At 46.1% G+C, this 20,577-nt stretch overlaps 1 protein-coding gene across 11 annotated transcripts in view; it reads right to left on the bottom strand.

Moving 5' to 3' along the window:
- The window catches only part of hdac5 (histone deacetylase 5), a 78,520-nt gene that overhangs the window by 47,658 nt on the left and 10,285 nt on the right, over positions 1–20,577 (bottom strand). For 5 of the 11 annotated variants that reach the window (XM_042087852.1, XM_042087854.1, XM_042087858.1 and 2 more), the window contains exon 1: positions 5,543–7,120. The exons of 1 other annotated variant lie outside the window; for it this stretch is intronic. In XM_042087852.1, coding sequence (XP_041943786.1) covers positions 5,543–5,657 — 115 coding nt within the window. In that variant the 5' untranslated portion in view covers positions 5,658–7,120. Of the gene's footprint in view, positions 1–5,542; positions 7,121–16,591; positions 16,778–20,577 lie in introns of those variants that run through there. 5 more of the 11 variants (XM_042087856.1, XM_042087857.1, XM_042087859.1 and 2 more) reach the window with 2 other exon arrangements.

Here is a 20,577-nt window from a genome sequence, read left to right as displayed (position 1 = left end):
ATAATAGGAGTATACTCTAGCGTCCGCGTCCAAAAATATCTGGTAGTAAAATAAGACAACTCCCCTGCAGGATATTCATAGCAGACATAGCATGGGGCATTCATATCTCACCCTCTTATCGTCATTCAGACTCCACGCTGCAATGTCCAAATGCAATATGAAGGACATGCTGGTCAGTAAGTGATCGTACAGTTAATGGAGTTCAGGTCAAGTAAAACTCACAAAAGCTCCCTACAAAAATATTATATTATGATCCATCATGGTTATTCCACAGAAATCTAACAGCATTTTTGTAGAGTAACAATTTTGTTAAGTGGTGTCCTGGCCCCTCTTGTATGAACTGAGGATTGCAGCCCTTTGATACTGTGGTCAAGAGCCGGCGATAGTAACAAAGGATTCAGAAGGGGGTATTCATCCTTTCATACCTCTCAAAGAAACACCTTATCCTTGGATATAACCCTGCATTGCAGCCTGGTAAACAACTGAATGCTTGTTATAGCACTGGCCTCTGAAGGGCCTTGTTAGGGTGGGGGATTTGGGGGGGTGTACAAGGGTTAACAAGTGACACTGGGGTTGGGGGCATGAGGGGTTTGAGAGGGGGCTAAGTTTAGGAGCATTTTATTTTAGCAACCCGATGGAGGAAAACACACTCGCTCCGGTGCGCAAATAATCCCACTATGGTTTCCTCCGATGTTCCTTGTGGAGTCAGTCTAACTCTCCCCTTGCCTGGGTTTGGGCCCGGGACATGAAGCGAGTCTCTGCGGGTGAGTTTCCACCAAGTCGTCTCACTGAACCTCACCTCTGAGTGAACCTGAGCGATTGTAACGGAGACCGACGTGGTGACGACAGTGCTGCGACAAGCGTCTCGGGTTTCGCTGATCGTGGGTGAACATTGGAAGAGACGAGGGTCTGCGGCAACAGTGATGGAAGGGACTTTTCCGACAAGCGAAAGGCATTTCGACCGCAAAAAGGGGAAAAAATAAAGCAGCCCCTGTTTCCCATGCCTTCAGTCTCGAATTTGGCCACAAACATAATTACAGAGGACGACAAGGCTGGCCAGCTGAACCCAGAGGCCTTGGTCACTGCTAGGGGGAATCGCATGTGTGCTATTAGAACAACGGACTCTGAAATAGTTCTGGCCCTGACGTGGTCCAGATCCGCACCACATCAGTCCAGAACCTATTCCAGAATCAGGAAGTAGAGTGGAAAAGCAATGTGCTCTACAGACTGTCAGGAATGTTTTTAACCCTGACAAACCAGGAAGAAGGACCAGGAACAATAAAGGACTTTTACAACACACTTGTGAAAAGTACCGACCATTTAATGTGTCTATGATGCATGGGTAATCTGTAATGATGGTGAAAAGAAGTACAATGCCAACATGCAAAATAATTATTTAAAGACTGACCATTAAAATAGACTATGCCTATGATTCAAACAACTCTATCTATAAGATATGCTGTAGAAAATATTCTATACAGTGTATCGGGCACTAAATATGCTATTAATTTTATAGACAGGATAAACTAAGTAATTTTTGAACAATTACTTAGTTTATCCTGTCTATATAAGTAGTGTAACTGTTCTGGAGGGGCAAGTGAGCTTTGATGAGGCAAACAACATATCGGTCATAACCCTGATTGACAAACGTATCTATTTGGGTTTCGACAGTCTTCAGGACTCCATTTCCAATTTCTCTGAATGAGTCGATGACATTAACCTGGATTTGTGTACACCACACAACACAAAAAGGTCCTGTCAATCAACAACAATGACTACTGAAAAGCACCATGTGATGAAGGAACTAACAAAGCACAAAGAGGCTAAAGAAAGGCATGCAGAGAGAAAGAAAGAAAAAAAGAAAGAAAGAGAGAAAGAAAGAGTAAGACAGCTAACAATCTTGAATTTGTCCCCGTGTTAGCCTCCTCATTCGATTGTCAGTGTGGTGTTGCTCGGGCAATCAGAAGGGAGAATCAATGACAGGCCTCATTCCCATCAAACAGTGGCAGGGCCCACTTATGCCGAGTTCACACTAAAGGATTTTAACCACGATTTCGAGGTCAAAGACAATTATTAGAAATAGCAAAAACAAAAGCCCCAGATCGGGGATAAATCGGCTCTTAATCTGTGATAACAAGTCGTAATTTGTAAAAGTTGTGATAACAGATCAAAGGCGGTTGGACTTGAAAAGGATAAAAATATAGTCCTGGTTGAGTGGTATGCACCTTAAACTATAGCCCTACCAGAATATGGACCATTCCCATTCAACACTGGATCACCGGGATCCTGCCATCACTTATGGGCGTGCATTCCTTGAGGAGATGGATTTGTCTGAAATTTCTATTGTGTAATATAAATACCTCTGTCACGAATCAGATGTATAGTTTGAACACACGACGACGTTGACTCCTAAATACAAGAAAGCAAGTAATGTAATCTGAGCATTAGCGCGATCCTAGGCCTAGAGAAATTGTGAAGTCTGTACGACAACACAGAGCTTGAAGGAAGTGACCAGGAACCCCTCAGTCAGCTAATGGCCTGGTTTCTGGTAAGCAGCATCATCAAACTGATCAAACCCAGATCAAACCCTGATCAAACCCAGAAAGAAATACTACATGATTTACCGGTCTGGAATCTATATTGAATGTGAGGCGTAAAATGTCATTTAGAATTAGAAAAAAAAGACTACCATCCTAAAGAAATCTAGGATGCTAGGATGCTATAGCTACATTGGTTTCAATGCAAAAACAGCTAGAGCCCAACACAAAACAAAACAAAACAAAAGCAAAGGTTTTTACTTTGCCTAAGCTCTGCGATGTGGCTCGTATAGATTTATTTTGAGATAGATTTGGATATTTAATCCCCCAAAGGCAGGCTTACGGGGTCAGAGAGCTGGATCACTCATTAATGAAGGGAAGATAGAGACCCGAGGTGAGGCAACAATCGGTCACCCACGCCGCACTGCTGTGCATCGCTAATCCACCTAATCCATAACCATTTGCCTGAATGTGAGGGCTGCCTGTTTCCATTGCATAATCGTGGGGTTCATTAATTAAAAACATCCCATATGCCCACGGTAGCCTACCTCCAACAACTGCCCAGCAGAACAAGCACGCTCTGGCTTACATCAGGCCCACAACTGGACCAGATACAGAGTTTGCAGCTTTTTGTTACACTTATAACGTTATGCGTGCTTTTATTAAATTTGATTGCCCCAAACTTTGATAATCTAACTAGAGAGCGGTGGACCTGTGTGTATCTGCCCCCATTAGGTACCTATATATGAGTATAGGGTAAGGGTCTGCCCCCTTAGGTACCTGTACATGAGTATAGGGCGTTCCTGGAAGAGCTAGCGCTATACATACAGTTGTTCGTGCCACGCAATATTCCGACAAGAGTAATTAGAGCACATGTCAACACGCATGTCATATTAGCGCCAGCCTACACTGACAGCATGTAGGTCCTGTTACATAACACATACATTACATACGCACGACGCACGCACACACACACACACACACGCACACACACATACAGCTAGATGCACAGACAAGACAAAAGAGAGCCTGGTTTAAATGGCAAAAAGACATAACATTTGACACGAAAAGAGATGCTGTTTGGTAGTGACGACTGGCTTTTTCCGTAATGTTCTCCAAAGTGAGCATTAAGTAAGGGCAACGCATTGTTAGGCCTGACAACAAAGACCCCTACACTGTGAGGCTTTAAATAGTTTCTCTGATTACCGTGGCTCCGCTTCAAAAATACCTCATCCACTTAAATACCTAAGCCAGCTCTCCTGTGCCACTGGCATACAACAATAGACCTCTTTCACACTAACCCAGCTTACCGAAAGTAAATAAATAAATAAATAAATGTGCAATGAGTGCAAAGTTTACAGCCCCCCCCCCCCACCCCACTGTTGCATTCAAGCGCATGGAGACTCCCCAGGTGGCAGCTGCCTCTGGCCCACATGTGGTCTGGGTGTGGCCCTGAACAGATTGGGTCCAGGCCACATCAAGCCCAGATCTTTTCTAGGGTCAGTGGCTAAGAGTGGCCGGGGTCTGGTTTTCACCCGTGGTTAAGAGCGAGAACTAAATTTAAATAAAATCACCCTGACGACCCGGCATTTCCTTTTCCTGTGTTGTGTGCATATGCTGATTTTACTGTCCACGTCATCATGGTGGAAAGCTAAAAATGTTTTCTTTGGCTGTAGAGAACAATTTTGCGTTGAGTGTTTTCCTTTTAAAACCTTTAGAGTAGCTTTTCAATTTTGCCTGTCTTCATCCCTTCACTCTAAGGCTGAAACACCCTAAACTGTCACCTCGCACTGTCTTCCCACAAGAGGAAGAAAAGAAGAGGTCATAATTGGCCACCTCTAGGTCCGCCACAACCTCTTTAATTCATCTCCATTACGGGCTGAGGATCAGCAGCAACAGGAACGTGAAAGTGGACGAGTGGACGAAGGGACAGATCGTCAAATGGACAGGCTTGCCGCAGGAACAGCGAGTTATTTGAACAGGTGTCAGGTAAACAAGGCGAAGCGTGTATGCTGTGCGGGAGTGGGAAAGGGAAGAGAGAAGAAGAGAGGAGAAGGGAGGGAGGGAGGGAAGTAGGGGAGGAGAAGGGAGGGAGGGAGGGAAGTAGGGGAGGAGAAAAAACAAAAAAACGAAGCGGTACAGTTGAGCGACTGAGCGAATGAACGAGCGCCCACGCAGCTCCCTCCGCCGCCTGGGCCCCCGTGTTGACTCAAGCACAGGTGAGTGATGGACCGACCTTGCAGGTCTTTGACGGAAAACCATGACGTCAGTGCTGACAAAGACAAACAACACACACACAAACACACACACTCACATATACATACACACACTAGATTCAAAAACTTGGCTAGTCCCAAAATGGAGCAACTGATGTTTGCTTATGGGGGCCCCTGTATTGGAGACAAAGGTCCTAAAACACACTTCACGTTTCCTAATTCAGAAGTGTCTGGAAAAAAAAGCCACAGTAGGTATTGGCTCTATTCAGGGACTGTCTCTAAATTTGGATTGCCGTGGACATTTTGAATGAATGACTAGAGAGAGAAAGGACAGAGAGAAAACACGAGTGAAAAAAGCCTGTAGGAAAGGAAAGCAATGCTTTCGAAGGGTTTTTATATCAGTACCACCACAACTACAACCACTTGCTGCAAAACAAAAGCACTGAGACATGACAACATCAACCACCAGCCACAACAATACTCAACTGTCCAAACCAGACGGCTCCAAAAATAACGCAAAAAAAAAAAACTACTTCATGACGTGACTCAAGATTGTAATCTCAGTCTCAGAACTGGAGTTGACTCAATGTTGCAATCTCAGTCACCAAACTGGACTAGTCTCTGCATTGTAATCACAGTCTCCAAACTGAAGTTAACTCTACATTGTAATCTTACCCTCTTAGTTGGAATTGACAGACTGAATGGACTGAACAGCCACCACAACCATCCTACTACCACCAACCAACCACCCCCCTTCTACATGACTCCCTTTTCCCCAAGGAGGCTCACCGGTGCTGGGCATGGTGGACACACCAGCCTGGGAGAGAAGCTCCAGGGACTGTTCCCTGCCGGAGACACTGTCGGAGGAGAAGCAGGATTCCGTCTCGTAGATTGTCTGCAACATCGCGCACAGTCCCGGCACGATGGGCCTCCAAAAGCATGCCAGTGTCAAAGTGCTCGAACTCCACACACCTCAAAAAATCTGTGTGGAGCAGATACGACCAAAGAGAAAGTCCCACTGCGAGCCCTTGTGTGCTATGAACTTGGGTGCCAACTCTTTGATGATGTGACAATCAACTAGTAGGTCACCAACACAGTTTGTTAGGGATTGTGCTGTAGAAAGACAAGCAAACAAGACTGAATCTTCACTTCAAAGATGCTCTGCAAGCTTCATGCCTTCTGTCGTGTATGTTACTTTGATGTACAAAATGACATAGGGCAATCCCTTTGATTTCCATGGCATGAAGAAAACAAAACGCAGACGCCAGAATAAAAACAGTCCATCCACGAGTCACCTCAAAAACAAACAGGCTAAATCTACACCGCAATCTCCTGAAAGGGGATCAAGACCCTGTGGAGATCGTATTAGAGTGACAGGAAATATCTTTAGCCAGCCAGAGCTACAAAGTTTACAATCCAAAACATCCTCCACGGTCCTGGTCGGCTTTGAAGGGGGCTGGGGGTTAGCGTTGCAGGGAGAAGAAGTCCGGCTGAAACGGGTATTTAAAAAGACCTCAGTCAACAAGAGGTTAAGAATTGATTGCTGCTTCTCTGCTCCGGTGAGTACAACAACACCGGCAGCACAGAGAGTGTAGTCCTGAGACAGAGAGTAGACTTTGCAGAGCTGTGCAGTTCTGGTCAGAGTGAACACAGACTCAGCCACAAGTGAGGAGTGAAAGAGGGGAACGAGAGAGAAAGAACGAAAGAATAGAGACCAGCGATAAGTAAATCACTAGGAGACCGAGCAGGATGACGCACCCTAGAACAGGAGAGTGAGTGAGAGGTAGAGAGAACAGATAATGTATCTCAAGAGAGACAGAGAGAAAGAGAGAGTGGAGGAGAGAGAGAGAGTGCTGGTCTCCTCCCCTCCTCTTTCTCTCTTGGTCTGGTTCTCGTGTTTCTTCCTCCTCTCCTTTCCTCTGTCTGCGGATCGGCACCAGTGGCGCGGTCGCACCTAGACTGAGAGCGGGGAGAGCTGGTCACCGTGGAGACGACAGGGGGCGAGGAGAGTTCCAGCGGCAGTGGCGGCTCTACTCCTTCCCTCCTTTCGTCTCTCCTTCCTTCTCTCTCTCTTTCTCTCTCCGAATGGACCACCCCTCTCTCTCTCTCTCTCCGTAGTGTACAACAAAGTGTTTGTGAGTGAAAGTCTCGTTTCTTCTTTTAATTTTTCCCTCCTTTAGTTGTGCTGGGTTTTTTTTTTTTTTTTTTTTTGCTTGCTGCTCGTTCGCGTCGTTTGTGCTGTGCTGCTCGTTTCGAAACGTCGGACCCGCACTCGCTCTCACCGTGTGAGGAGACACGGCAGGAACGGTGGAGTTTACAAACACGGTGCTCTCTCTCTCTCTCTCTCCCTCACACACACACACACACACACACACACACACTCGCACTCTATCGCTCCCTCCCTCCCCCCTTTCTCTCTCTCTCCCTCTCTCTCTCTCTTTCTTGCTCACTCGTTTGCTTGCTCGCTCACACACTCTGCTCACAGCAGTCTGGAAATAGAAGAGGCAAGGCAGTCCAGAGGGGCGGGGATGTGGCTATAAATAGACGCGGGAGAGCAGAGAGCTGAGAGAGAGGGCGCACACAGAGAGAGAGAGAGAGAGACGAGAGGAGGAGAGGGGGAAGGAGCTGGAGGGGAGAAGAATGGGGGATGAGGGGGACAGGGAGGGAGGGAAAGAAGGGGGGAGGAGGAGGAGGAGAGGAGAAGAGGGATATAGAGGGAAAGGAGGGGGGTTAGGTTGCTCATGCAAATAACAAGGAGCCAATCCTGAACTGATGAATGCTTCCCAGCAGCCAATCAGAGAGTGTGTGTTTGTGTGTGTGTGTGTGTGTGTGTGTGTGTGTGTGTGTGTGTGTGTGTGTGTGTGGTGTGTGTGTGTTTATGTCTATGGGGTGGTGAGGACGGAACCACTGCTACAGCCCTTCGTGACAGAACTGCAGGACATGGAAGCGAACAGCTAATGACTAGCTGAATACTAACACAATAAGCACACACACAAACACACATTCTTTCTCTTTGACTCTCTCTTTCTCTTTCTCTCTCTCTCTCTCTCTCTCTCTCTCTCTCTCTCTCTCTCTCTCTCTCCTCTCTCTCACACACACACACACACACACACACACTCTTTTGAATGAATGAGGCCCCCCAACCCAGATCTGGAAGCAAACACAGGGATACACACACACACACATGCAATGCACATGCACACATGAAGCAAGGTAATATATGATCTACGTCAGAGCAACCTGTGTGATTACCAATGGGCTCTCTGTATTAGCTTCTCATTGTCTCACAAACACACTCTCTTTCTCTCTCTCTCTCTCTCTCTCTCTCTCTCTCTCTCTCACACACACACACACACACACACACACACACACACACACACACACACACTGGGGTCACAACACATTATTGGGTTAGTCTGCTGAGGCAGTCTTCTCAGCTGTGTCAAATCCCTTACCAAATGCATACCGCCACTGCCCTCTCTTCTTTTTGCTTTCTCTCTCTCTTTCTCCTACTCTCTTCTCTCATCTTTCTCTCTCTTCTCGAGTTTCCCATTGACCAGTCTTCTTCCCTGTCTCCCTGCCCCTCTCCTCCTCCTCCTCCTCTCTCCTCCCTTCCATTTCTCTCTTTATCTCTCTTTCTCCTCCTCTCCCCTCCCTTCCCTTTCTCTCTCTCTCTCTCTCTCTCTCTCTCTCTGTCTCTCTCTGGCCCGCTGCACCAGTTCTGCTGTTTTACAACTCTCTCTCTCTCTCAGCCCACTCAGCTGGAGGAGGAGGGAAAAAAGCAGTTCATTAAGAAAAGAAAAAGCAGCCAGGCGAGCCGTGCCAATGAGGAGGCAGGAAACCTCATCTGAGGGGGCAGTTAGCGCCGCGAGGAAACCTTACGCCTGCCCGTGGGCTGAGAGGGATGGGAAGATTGCACACGCCGAGATGGACACGCCTTACAGTGAAACCTCTGCAACACACACACACACACACACACACACACACACACACACACACACACACACACACACACACACACACACACACACACAGCCACTATCCAAATCTTTGCTTTATCAATGCTTTACCAGCATATAACAATCTTATTAGGAAAGGACAACCTGTGCTGCTGCATCTCTGGCTCCCTATCAGAACCGTGAAATGGCCTATAATAACCATGAAAAGGGCTCTTTGATGGCCCCCATGGCTCATTAACAACCAGCTTTCAAAACATTTCTCACATTTCATAAAGGTACCAGAACCTGCTTGGTAGAGAAGCTTCTAAAGGGAACCTTTAAGTTCCAAAAGATCTAATGAGAACACTTTCCGTTAGACAGGCTAAAAGACAACTGAAGAAGACTACAATGTTGCATAAGACAGCTGATCTATGTCCATAAGTTGTCCTGCAATGCTTTGCACCTACAATCATGTGGTTGATGAAACAGTTCATCATGTGTTTTCCGTCTAGATGGAAAAACATACAGTTCCTAGAGTCCAAAGTCTAGGATTTGTTATTGTTGTGGTTCCATAATGAACTAAATATAGTGTTTGCAGGACAACTCTGGACAAACAAGCCTGGCCTTGAGAGACCATGGCACCATAGCAACAGTTTGTGGTGGTGTCATGCTTGGATTGAAACAGTAAACCGAGGGGCTGTCTGTTTGCCCTTGGCCAGAACTCAGCCACAGTCGTGCCAGAATCGGCCCAGAGAGGCAGCTGCTCACTGGTACACCAGTGGGCTACAAGCTGCAACCCAGTTTCTACGCACACCAAAGTACCGGTTAAAGATCGCAGCTTCACCACTTTCGTTGTGGATGACCTAACACCATCTCACTGTCACTGACCTGAGGTGGGGAGGAAAGAGGAGCCAACGAGGCGGTGAGGAGGCGCAGGCCGAGGAATGCACACTGACGGACGAGAACAGCCTCGCACTCGCTCTCGCTCTCGCGCTCACACTGAGGCTTGGCTCTCGTATGGGTATTCACAATCACAGAGTGCTCCCCTTTGATCTTTCAGCACTACACCCACACACACACAAACACCGCGGGTGCCATTCTAATGGAATCCCACCTGTTGACCCCCTCTGCTACATGGCTGGTCTGGTGGCATGTCAGTCAAGCCCAAAGTCACCTCCTATTGGCTGAGAGTGACTCTTTTTTTACCAAGCCCTACCTGAAAATCCCCTGACAACCCAGCAATATGTGGGACATGGGACGGGCTCTCCAGGGCGGGGGTGGTTGAGACAACTTCATTTTGTTTACTGACGCTTTGTTCAAAAGTGACTGGTTGCTGAGGGAAGGTACCATGTCAACCAACTGGCAACCCACAGAGACAAGTGTCATGAGTCCAAATGTCACCAGTCACCAGAATCAAGCGGAGAAGGAACTGCAAAGGAAGACAAGGACGGAAGGATGGATGGATGGAAGGAAGGAAGGGAAGAGATTTGAAAATAACAACAGAAGAGGTTAGAGGGTGAAAGGATGTCAGGTGTGTGTAGGTGATTGCAGAGCAGCTTCAATGGAACACACACTCCTTCATACACACGTACAAACTCATCCCCACCACCACCACCTCCTCCTACTCTACAATTTCCACTGCCTCCACAACCCCGTTACCCCCCCCCCCCCCCCCCCCCTCCTTTGACTGGCTGCCTCTTGGCCCTACTTCCCTGTCACTCTGGGTATTAATAGGTGGATGTACCTTTCAGGCCCTCTGACGTAGATAAGGGTTTATATTTAGATAGTGGAAGGGGGGGGGGGGGGGGGGGGGGGTGATTGTGGGGGTTGAGCTCCACTTGCTTTTTAAAGATCTTTTTTTCTTCCGTCTTTTTCATTTATTTAAAGCACGCTTCATCGATGAACTTGTTCGCTTTAATGTCAAGGACTTCAGACAGCAAACTGGGTTTGACAGAGGCTCAGGGTTCAGCTCAAGCCTGAAAGTATGTGCACACACCCACACACACAAATACAACACATTGTGCTCTTGTCCAGTCAAAAAGACACTTGGCAACTAAGCTCTGTAAATAGGACTCAACAGGTGAGATAAATTCCCAAGGCGCTGTGTCTTTCAAAGATGTCTCAAAGATAAATTGTGTCATGACACATTTAATTTCTGCTCTCATTCACACTCAAAGCACTTGATGAACAAACATTTAACTGTCTTCAGAAGTAAAAAGACAGGGAAAACATGAAAACAGGTAAGAAAAAGATAAAATCTCAGATGTTTGAATAAAAAAACAGCCAGAAGCAACAGCATGTAACAACAAATATGACATAAATACATGAAGGCAATAGAAGAAGAGCAATACCGTCTGATAATCCACAGATGGCAGGTAATCAACCTTTTGAAAACGGACACCACACAGGACTGATGAGACATTTGCGTTGGCGCAGTGGCAATTGATATTCTCGACACAGTGCGCAGTGCACACCGAACTCACAAACATACACCTATCAATATTTCATTAACATTCAAAGGTGGACATGAGCAACAGATAGCACTCTTGATGGACAGCGGTCAAGGGAAGACACTCCGAGTGCAAACTGGCTGTACACACTTCATTACAGATCAACATTTTTAGATGCATCATTTAATGACTCACATTAAGGCATAGATACATGAGCTTGCACCGTGGTGGGTCCACACACACACACACACACACATACATACATACATACACACACATGCACAAAGTGTAGAGATTCACTCTCCTCAAATAGAACATTGCGATGACTCATCCTCTGCTCACTCCCAGCTGCAGTGCAGAGCACACACACACACACACACACAGGCACACACACCCTCGCTCACACACGCTCTCCCTCAAACCTGCACAACCAAATCCTCTCTCCTGTCACACACAGACATGCACACAAAACCACCCCAACCCAACCCCACACACAAACACACAAACACACACACACACACACACAGCTACACACTTTCTCTTCAACATACGCACACTCTGTTAAGCACGTACCTTTACCGTCACAGATATTCACTCACATGCGCACCGTCACACCCTCTCAAAGACATGGCAAACAAATGTACATCTTCAATCAGAGACACACCCTCACAGAAACAGAAACACACACATACACACACACACACACACACACTGGGACACGTGTGAACGGGCACTCTACGTTATTTTCGTGAATGTATAAAGTTGTCCTACACACACTCGTTCACTCACTCTCTCTCTCTCTCACACACACACACACACACACACACACACACACACACACACACACACACACACACACACACACACACACACTCACCATGGATTCATCCGTGTTTACTGGCTGCCTGTTTTTCTGCACTCCTTGAAAAGTAGCAATTCAGCCTAATTACGGCGTGACTCATGCTAATGGCTCTAGCCTCGCACACAAATCACACAGAGGCACAGTGGGGCCAGTCCCACAGAGAGAAGAAGGAATACACACACACACACACACACACACACACACACACACACACACAGAACAACAACAAGCTTCTAACACACACACCCATCAGAACACACACCCGGACCATACCACAGTGTTGGCATTAGAAAAACGCTCAAGCATGGTGGGGGTGGGGGGGGCATCATTACCTGACAGCAACCGCATTAGATGGAAAATGGCAATTGGAGTGGAGAGGAAATGTTGGGGGATACGGAGAAAAAAGCTGCCCAGTTTCCTCAAAAGGAGTGATAACTGGCATGATAACTGGAGGAGAAAAACAACATTTTAAAGGCAGGATGACAATAGGGTAGAGGAGAGAGAGATGGAGAGGTGCAAAAGAAGCAGATATATGGTGAAAGGGGTGAAAAAAAGAAAGGGAGTGAATTGAAAAAAAAGGGGTGAGGGGAAGAGAGGAAGTGAAAAGGGATGTGTGAGAGAGAGCAAAGGAAAGAGGGGGAGTGAAGGAAGGAGAGAGAGAGAGAGAGAGATGGGAGACGTGTAATCATCAAGTCTGCTGGAGGCTTGTCTGGCTCGCACTGGCATAGAATACAACAAGCCTGCGTGATGTCAGGGGCGGGTACACACACACACACAAACACGCACACACACACACACACACACACACACACACACACACACACACACACACACACACACACACACACACACACACAGACATGCAAACACACGATCCTGGCTGGCAAGCATCTTAGACAACACAAACGTAAGTTTACAGAGGAATAACCCCCACAAACATGTACTGCTGTACATATCTGACTCAAACACCAAAACACACAACATGAAATAACACCAAATTACACATCACCTACAATCACCGTGAAGTGCAAAAACAAAACACTACTTTTGCTCCACAGCTGGATCAGTCTAGAGCGTTGGACACCCTTGTACAGATACCGTCAGCCCAATCAGTGTCATGACATTTGTCAGCCCATCTACAGCTTAACAAAAACAAAACCAAGAGTGTCTTAGACAGCTGAGGATCTGGCTCTCGTGTGGCTTGGATCCAGCAGATTTGCATCAGATCGGACCAGATCCATTCCAAGGATAGCGGAACTCTAGAGTCTCTGCCCCTCGACACAAAGCCAGATCCTCAGCTGTCTAAGACACTCTTGGTTTTGTTTTTGTTAAGCTGTAGATGGGCTGACAAATGGGAGAGATAGGCTGACGGTATCTGTACGAGGGTATCCAATGCTCTAGACTGATCCAGCTGCGGAGCAAAAGTTGTGTTTTGTTTTTCCCTTAAGTTTGCTTCACTTAAGGGAAGAGGAGAGATAGACTTCTCTGCATAGTGTGTCTGCCTCTTCACCCCCTCCATGTTTGGATACTGTCTGTCCACTAGCCACTTTTTACCACTGTCTTTCTGCCTCATTGTTTGCGTGCTATATTAGCACATTAGCACATATGCATAACCCCTCTCTCCATGCCATAGCCGAACTGTGGCCACACCTTTTCTTAAAATATTTATATACATAGATATATAGATATATAGACTCTATTCTTGCACTGTTGGACTTACTCATTTGCACTATCACCATGACCACTATCACCATGACACTCACTCACACAGAGCACCTTACCTTACCTTACTATGCACAGAGTATCACAGGCTCAGTCCCTGCCTCAGTCATTGCAAGCGCCTCTTGATTGATTAATCACCACTATGTGGATACTGTTTTTAGAATTGATTTAGAGTTGAGTTGATTTAGAGTTGATTGATTTGTTGATTGAAGTGTTAGTTAGTATAACTTGTATTTTAGTATATTTAGTATGGACTGTTGGAACAGTATATTTAGTATAGACTGTTGGAACAGAGCACCAATCAACCTGGGCTAACATTTGAAGATTTAGGGCCAGTGCTCCAGTGGCAACTTGGCCCATGTGGTTGCAAGGCGTTTCGTGGGTTGCAGCTTCAGGAGAGGTAGGGACGGTGCCTGAGGAGTCTCATAAGCCCAAAGCCCTAAAACTGTCCCATAGAACACTGAAAAAAGCTCTCCTAAAAGCCCTTTAAAAGCCTGTTGCACAACTGCTGAGTTCTTGAAAAACATAACACACTGTTCCAGCTGCACTGTGCGTCAGGGCTCCTTGACCAGCGCCAGAGTTTGTAATGGTTCTGAAAGGCACTGTGTCCCTGTGTGGACACACACACACACACACACACACAAATGCACTCTCATCTCGCCTGCCAGGCATGACACCCCCCTCACACAAAGAAACCCCTGCAAAAACAGAGATGTGGCCAAACAGAGGAGATCAGACAAATGTCACTAGCCACGTCTAAACCAATGGCCTCTTCAGTGGCCAGTGATGAAATGGCTACATGTGGAACAAACCAGGTCAATTGAAGTAGATCAATTTCACAAGTGGATCAATTTTGCATCTTTTTTATAATCTGACATTATTTAGCTGTTCTGGGAATTTGGGGGTCTACTATCTACCATGTTTGTTAGCATTAGAACTAGGATTGCAAATAAATGTGTGTATGAAAGATATACACATTCATCTTCAACTTTTTCAATGTCAAGTGAGATGTTGCTGTCTTCTATGGATTACAATTAGCAAACAGCAAAATCCTACATTAATGCTCTGTTGGTCCACCAACTGCTGTCAGTTATGCATGTTACTTATGCAGTTATGTCAGCTATGCAACAGGTCAGCTACAATGCTTACACAGGAACTGGAACAGCTTGACTAACATAATAATATGGTGGCTGCACACATCAAACACACTTTAAACTAAATATACTGGTCAGTATTGGACAGTCTCATGTGGGAGGTACTGCTATAGACCCTTTCAAGAGAGTTCCATTATCAGCATCATAGTTGGCCCCACAAAGCTTCCGTTTTAACATTCCATATGTTATCTTAATGCAGAGGAAGCAGATTGGGAACCAAATAGAATGTTCAAGCATTGTTTTTGTTTTTATTATTGAAAGGGTCTATAGCTGCCCTCATCATTGCAAGGCTCTTGTTTCATTTTGTACACCTGTCTCTACCACACTGTGTTTGTGGTGATACATTAGCCTTCTTCTGCCTCTCTGCAAAACACAAACACACTCAGACACACGTCCAGCCTCTTTCTGTCACGTCCAAAAACATTTAGGCTATTTTGGGACAAACATAAATTCCCTGCTTTTTACGTCATTGGCGGATATGCACACAAGCACACACACACACACGCACACACACACACACACACACGCACACACACTTTCAGTTCCACATACAGTATATGTTCCACAGAGACAAACAAGCACTCAGTCTCATACACAAGTATGAGTGCACATGCACACACACACACACACACACACACACTCTTCTAAACACGTATGAACACACACACACACACACACACTTGACGATGTTGTTATGAAGTGGACTGCACAGTGATTGAAGCCGCCATTCAGACCCTTCTGATGAGGACTGCGCACACGCTCAGGGTTGCCACGGCACCCAGTGACATTCAAAGACGTCATGGGGGAGGGGGCAATAAAGGTCTGGATGGTCGTCATTCGTTCTAATTATAAACCCCTGAAAGTGAAAGAGGAGGAGACAGAGAGAGCCAAGGAAGGAAGGGGGAAAAAAAATAAGGTAGCGTAACATGCGGGGGAAGAAAATAATAACGACTGAAAGGAGGATGAAACAAAGACAGAGGTGAAGGTGTGAGGAAAGGAGAGAAGGAAAGAGAAGAAAAGAAAAGATCGGAAGAGAAGGAGCTGGAAGGGAAACAGACATACTCAGAAACCAAGAATCCACAGGTTGCTCTTTGCTATTGACTTTCAACTTTATTACAGACTGACACAACCTGAGTTCCTGAGCTCATCCCTGCTTCATCACCTCCCTTACACACCTGCCTGTTCTGCATATCTCCCAGAAAACACTTCATCTGCATGCATCGACCATAAAGTCCACAGCTATTCAGCTTCAGATCGATACGAGCAAAGCAGTTCTGTACACAGCAGAATCAATTTATGAAATGTAACAATTTTTACGTCAGCAGCACATTGCCATGTTTGGACCAAGCAGTTGGTCACCCTCTTTAAATGTAAACACTTCTGTTTCCATTCCCCGAGCATGCAGTCTGCTTACACTGTTCCATTGTGGTGTTAAGTATGCGTGCCTGTGCCAGTTTAATGCAACGCCCTTTGGGAAAACTGCTGCCCCAGACAAAAATGGCTGCCATCCGCCACCACAATGACCCACAATTCCAGGTTGGAAAACAGGAAAATTACTGTCATTTGCATGCATGCATGTGCAGAGGCCAAAATCAACACAATTACACGCAGATCAAGGAAAATATGTTTCAAGCTCGACATAGGAGCCATTTTGTGTAATAGGATAACATGGGACATTGGAGGGACCCGCTATTTTCCAGAGGCTTCCTTACCTGGGTAGTTGGGCGAGTTCATGGATGGCCAGTCGACTCGAGCTGCTGTCCTCACTCTCCTCCTGGTGTGAGGCAGGCCAGAGTGGCTGATTATGGCCTATGTGTGTGTGTGTGTGTGTGTGTGTGTGTGTGTGAATGAGAGACTCTGTATGTGTGTGTGTGTGTGTGTGTGTGTGTGTGTGTGAATGAGAGACTCTGTATGTGTGTGTGTGTGTGTGTGTGTGTGTGTGTGTGTGTGTGTGTGTGTGTGTGTGTGTGTGTGTGAATGAGAGACTCTGTATGTGTGTGTGTGTGTGTGTGTGTGTGTGTGTGTGTGTGTGTGTGTGTGTGTGTGTGTGTGTGAATGAGAGACTCTGTATGTGTGTGTGTGTGTGTGTGTGTGTGTGTGTGTGTGTGTGTGTGTGTGCGTGTGTGTGTGAGACAGAGGAGGTTAGAGGCCCTAAAGTGGGTTCTCTGTGTCAGCCATGGCCTCCGGTCTCAAAACGATGGGGGATGCGACACCGGGGGCCTCTGCAAGAGACACAGACGAAGAGGAGAGTCAGAGGAAGAAGAGAATTAAGGAGAGAGAGAGAGAAAGAGAGAGAGAAAGAAAGAGGAGGGGTAGAGCGTCACAAGAGAAGGTGGGAGGAGAGGAGAGGAGAGAGAAAGAAGGGCAAAAGAGGATAAGCATAGAGAGAGAGAAAGGAAAAAATAGAAGATAGATAGAAGTGAGGAGAGGACAAAGAGTGGAGAGGAGAGAAAAGAGGAGATGAGAGGAGAAGAGAGGAGAGAAGAGAAAAGGAGAGGAGAGGAGAGAAGAGAAAAGGAGAAGAGAGGAGAGAAGAGAAAAGGAGAAGAGAGGAGAAGAGAGGAGAGAAGAGAAAAGGAGAGGAGAGGAGAAGAGAGGAGAGAAGAGAAAAGGAGAGGAGAGGAGAGAAGAGAAAAGGAGAAGAGAGGAGAAGAGAGGAGAGAAGAGAAAAGGAGAGGAGAGGAGAGAAGAGAAAAGGAGAAGAGAGAAGAGAGGAGAGAAGAGAAAAGGAGAGGAAAGGAGAAGAGAGAAAAGGAGAAGAGAGGAGAAGAGAGGAGAGAAGAGAAAAGGAGAGGAGAGGAGAAGAGAGGAGAGAAGAGAAAAGGAGAGGAGAGGAGAGAAGAGAAAAGGAGAAGAGAGGAGAAGAGAGGAGAGAAGAGAAAAGGAGAAGAGAGGAGAGAAGAGAAAAGGAGAAGAGAGGAGAGAAGAGAAAAGGAGAGGAGAGTGGACGTCAAGAACACCATTTCAGAAACAACTATGACGAAGAATTAACTTCCGTCTATTCTGAGCTCCCAGCAGCAGTGCAGAGTTTTTGCATTTACCACCATCAATAATGAATAGAGGAGGCAATCATGGCAGGCCAAACAAAGGCATTTCACAGAGATGATCAGTCACATTCATTCCATTAACACTGACAAGATAGACTAGCTCCCACACTCACTCCCAACCTCTCTCTTCTCCTCAAAACTCTTCTCCCCCCATCTCTTCTCTTCTCTTCTCTTCTCTTCTCTTCTCTTCTCTTCTCTTATCCTCTCCTTGACTTTTCTCTCCTCGCCTTTCTGTGCCCTTACACCCCTCTCAGCCATTCTCATATGTTTATCAGCATGATATAATTCACAAACTGCAATGAAAACACCGCTCTTTACACCTAAAAATACCGTTAGAATAAACAACGGCTGCCCAAGGTGTGATCATTCACAGAGAATTCTTCAGGCCAACATTAATAGGTGAGAAGAGAGGTGGGTCAGAGTATGGAAGATGCTTAAGGAAACATGAGAGAAGGTGCAAAATTACTTTCTTTTTCTGTGGGTGTATACATAAATATATATATATGTGTGTGTGTGTGTGTGTGTGTGTGTGTGTGTGTGTGTAAGAGTTTGTGTGTGCTTGTGTGAAAGTGTGTTATCATCTCCCAAACAGCACTCTGAAAGCTGCGAATGAGATGAATCACACAGCCCCTAGTCTTCTGAAACACTGGAGAAACTGCAGCACAGACAGAATACCCATGGTGCCTTGCGGCAGACCAGAGTGGACGTGCAGGCGGATGCATCAACCAACGTACACTGCAGCAGCAGCAGCAGCAGCAGCAGAGCCGTCCCCTATACAACCCCAACCTACTCGCCCCGAGACTTCTCCTACACTCAATCACTGCACCACCTCCACCCTCACTGATAAACCTGTAGGAGGAAAAGTTGTGTGTGTGTGTGTGTGTGTGTGTGTGTGTGTGTGTGTGTGTGTGTTGGGGTGGGGGGTACGCTACTAACATTGTACCAAGCTATTGTTGTTATGCGCGTGGGGACTGTGGGGAGAGCACAATCTCATTCACTTAAAAGACGAAGATGATCACATCAATCTATGCAAGATCACACTTGCTGGACCACATTTGCAGGATCGCAGAAGATGATACCATACGCAGTCAAGTAGACCACTTTTAGTCAGTGGTGTCTGTTTGTCCTAATATGTTTGAAATGGGAAGGGGCTTAACGTGTCAGGTAGGGACGGGTGGGACTCAGGTCATAGACAGAGCAAAGGTCATAATTGTAGAGCCCAGGTCACAGAAGGCGTGTGTGTGTGTATGTGTGTGTGTGTGTGTGTGTGTGTGTGTGTGTGTGTGTGTGTGTGTGAGCGAGAGAGAGAGAGAGAGAGAGAAAGAGAGAGAGAGAGTATAGTATGTAGGGAAGAGAGGAAAAGAAAGTAAGAGCACGCACTTGTGCTCTGGTGTGAGGGTCTTCTGGCCTCACCTACTGGTGGGAAGGTGGAACTACAGAGACTGGAGACTGTTAGATAACTCCTCTCCATGTTTTTATCCTGACTCTCAACCTTGGATCTGTGTGCATTAGAGGAGCTTAGCACCAGCAGACGAGTGATTAGATACCATCCAATACGCCGTCCACGACAGAGGGCTGCACGCTTTCTAAACACAGAGCGCTGACCCATAAAGTGATGTCACCCAGCATGGTGGGATGGTTGAGTATGTTTGAGAGGGTTTGTGCTTGTGTGTGTGCATGAGTATGTGTGTGTACGTGTGTATGTGTGTTAGAAATGCAAACACTGGACAAAGGTCACCACTGCATGCTGCGGCACTGTACCTGTGTGTCTGTCACAGACACACATGCATACACACATGCAGGCAGAAACACACACGTATTTCTGCAGCTGAAATTCCTGGAAAGCCAAGGTCTAACAAGCTCCTTATTGCCTGGCTGGCACTGCTATAAGCCTTTAACAGACAACTGCTGAGGCTGATAAAAAATGAGCGAGGGGGGGGGCATAATGGTAGAAAGAAAGAAAGAAAGAAAGAATGGTAGAAAAGGAGGGGGAAAAGAGAGGGAGAGAAAATGACTGTGGGAAACAGTGAGAAAGGTGAGGGAGTCAGAGATGAATGACAAAATGAGGAATGAAATGAGAAAAAAGGGAGTTTGAGAAATAAGGAAGCAAAAATAAACAAAAGAGAAAGAAAGAAATAAAGAAGTAAACAAAGAAACAACATGTAATAATCCCATTTAAAAAAGAAATATCAAAACAAATCAATGTAAAATACTCCAGTTTCTTGCCTCCTAACTTGTTTTAACATTGATAATCTCTACACTACAACAAACTCAACAAATGGCTCCTGAAGTGCCCTGTTGCTATGTGAAAACATCAACAATGAAACCAACGCTGCTAGGCCATAAGCTAAACAGTACAATTGCTATGTAGGTAGGTGGCAAATGGATGAACCAAATCAAGTTTGTGTCTCTATTGAATTGGTTTGTGAAACTAGAGTCTCCATTAGCCACTAAAGAATTACTGGGCTATTACTGGGAGCACTGATTAATACATTTGTATATCCTCACATACACACACACACACACACACACACACACACACACACACACACACACACACACACACACACTTACTCACCATCGTTCTTTCACTCACATCCACCCACCCACTTGCACACAAACACAAACACACACACAAACACACCACACAC

This window comes from Alosa sapidissima, chromosome 3 (genome assembly GCF_018492685.1).
Source record: "Alosa sapidissima isolate fAloSap1 chromosome 3, fAloSap1.pri, whole genome shotgun sequence".
Classification (NCBI taxonomy): domain Eukaryota; kingdom Metazoa; phylum Chordata; class Actinopteri; order Clupeiformes; family Clupeidae; genus Alosa; species Alosa sapidissima.
The sequence above is the reverse complement of the archived record's forward strand: the minus strand, read 5'-3'. Positions and strand labels throughout refer to the sequence as shown.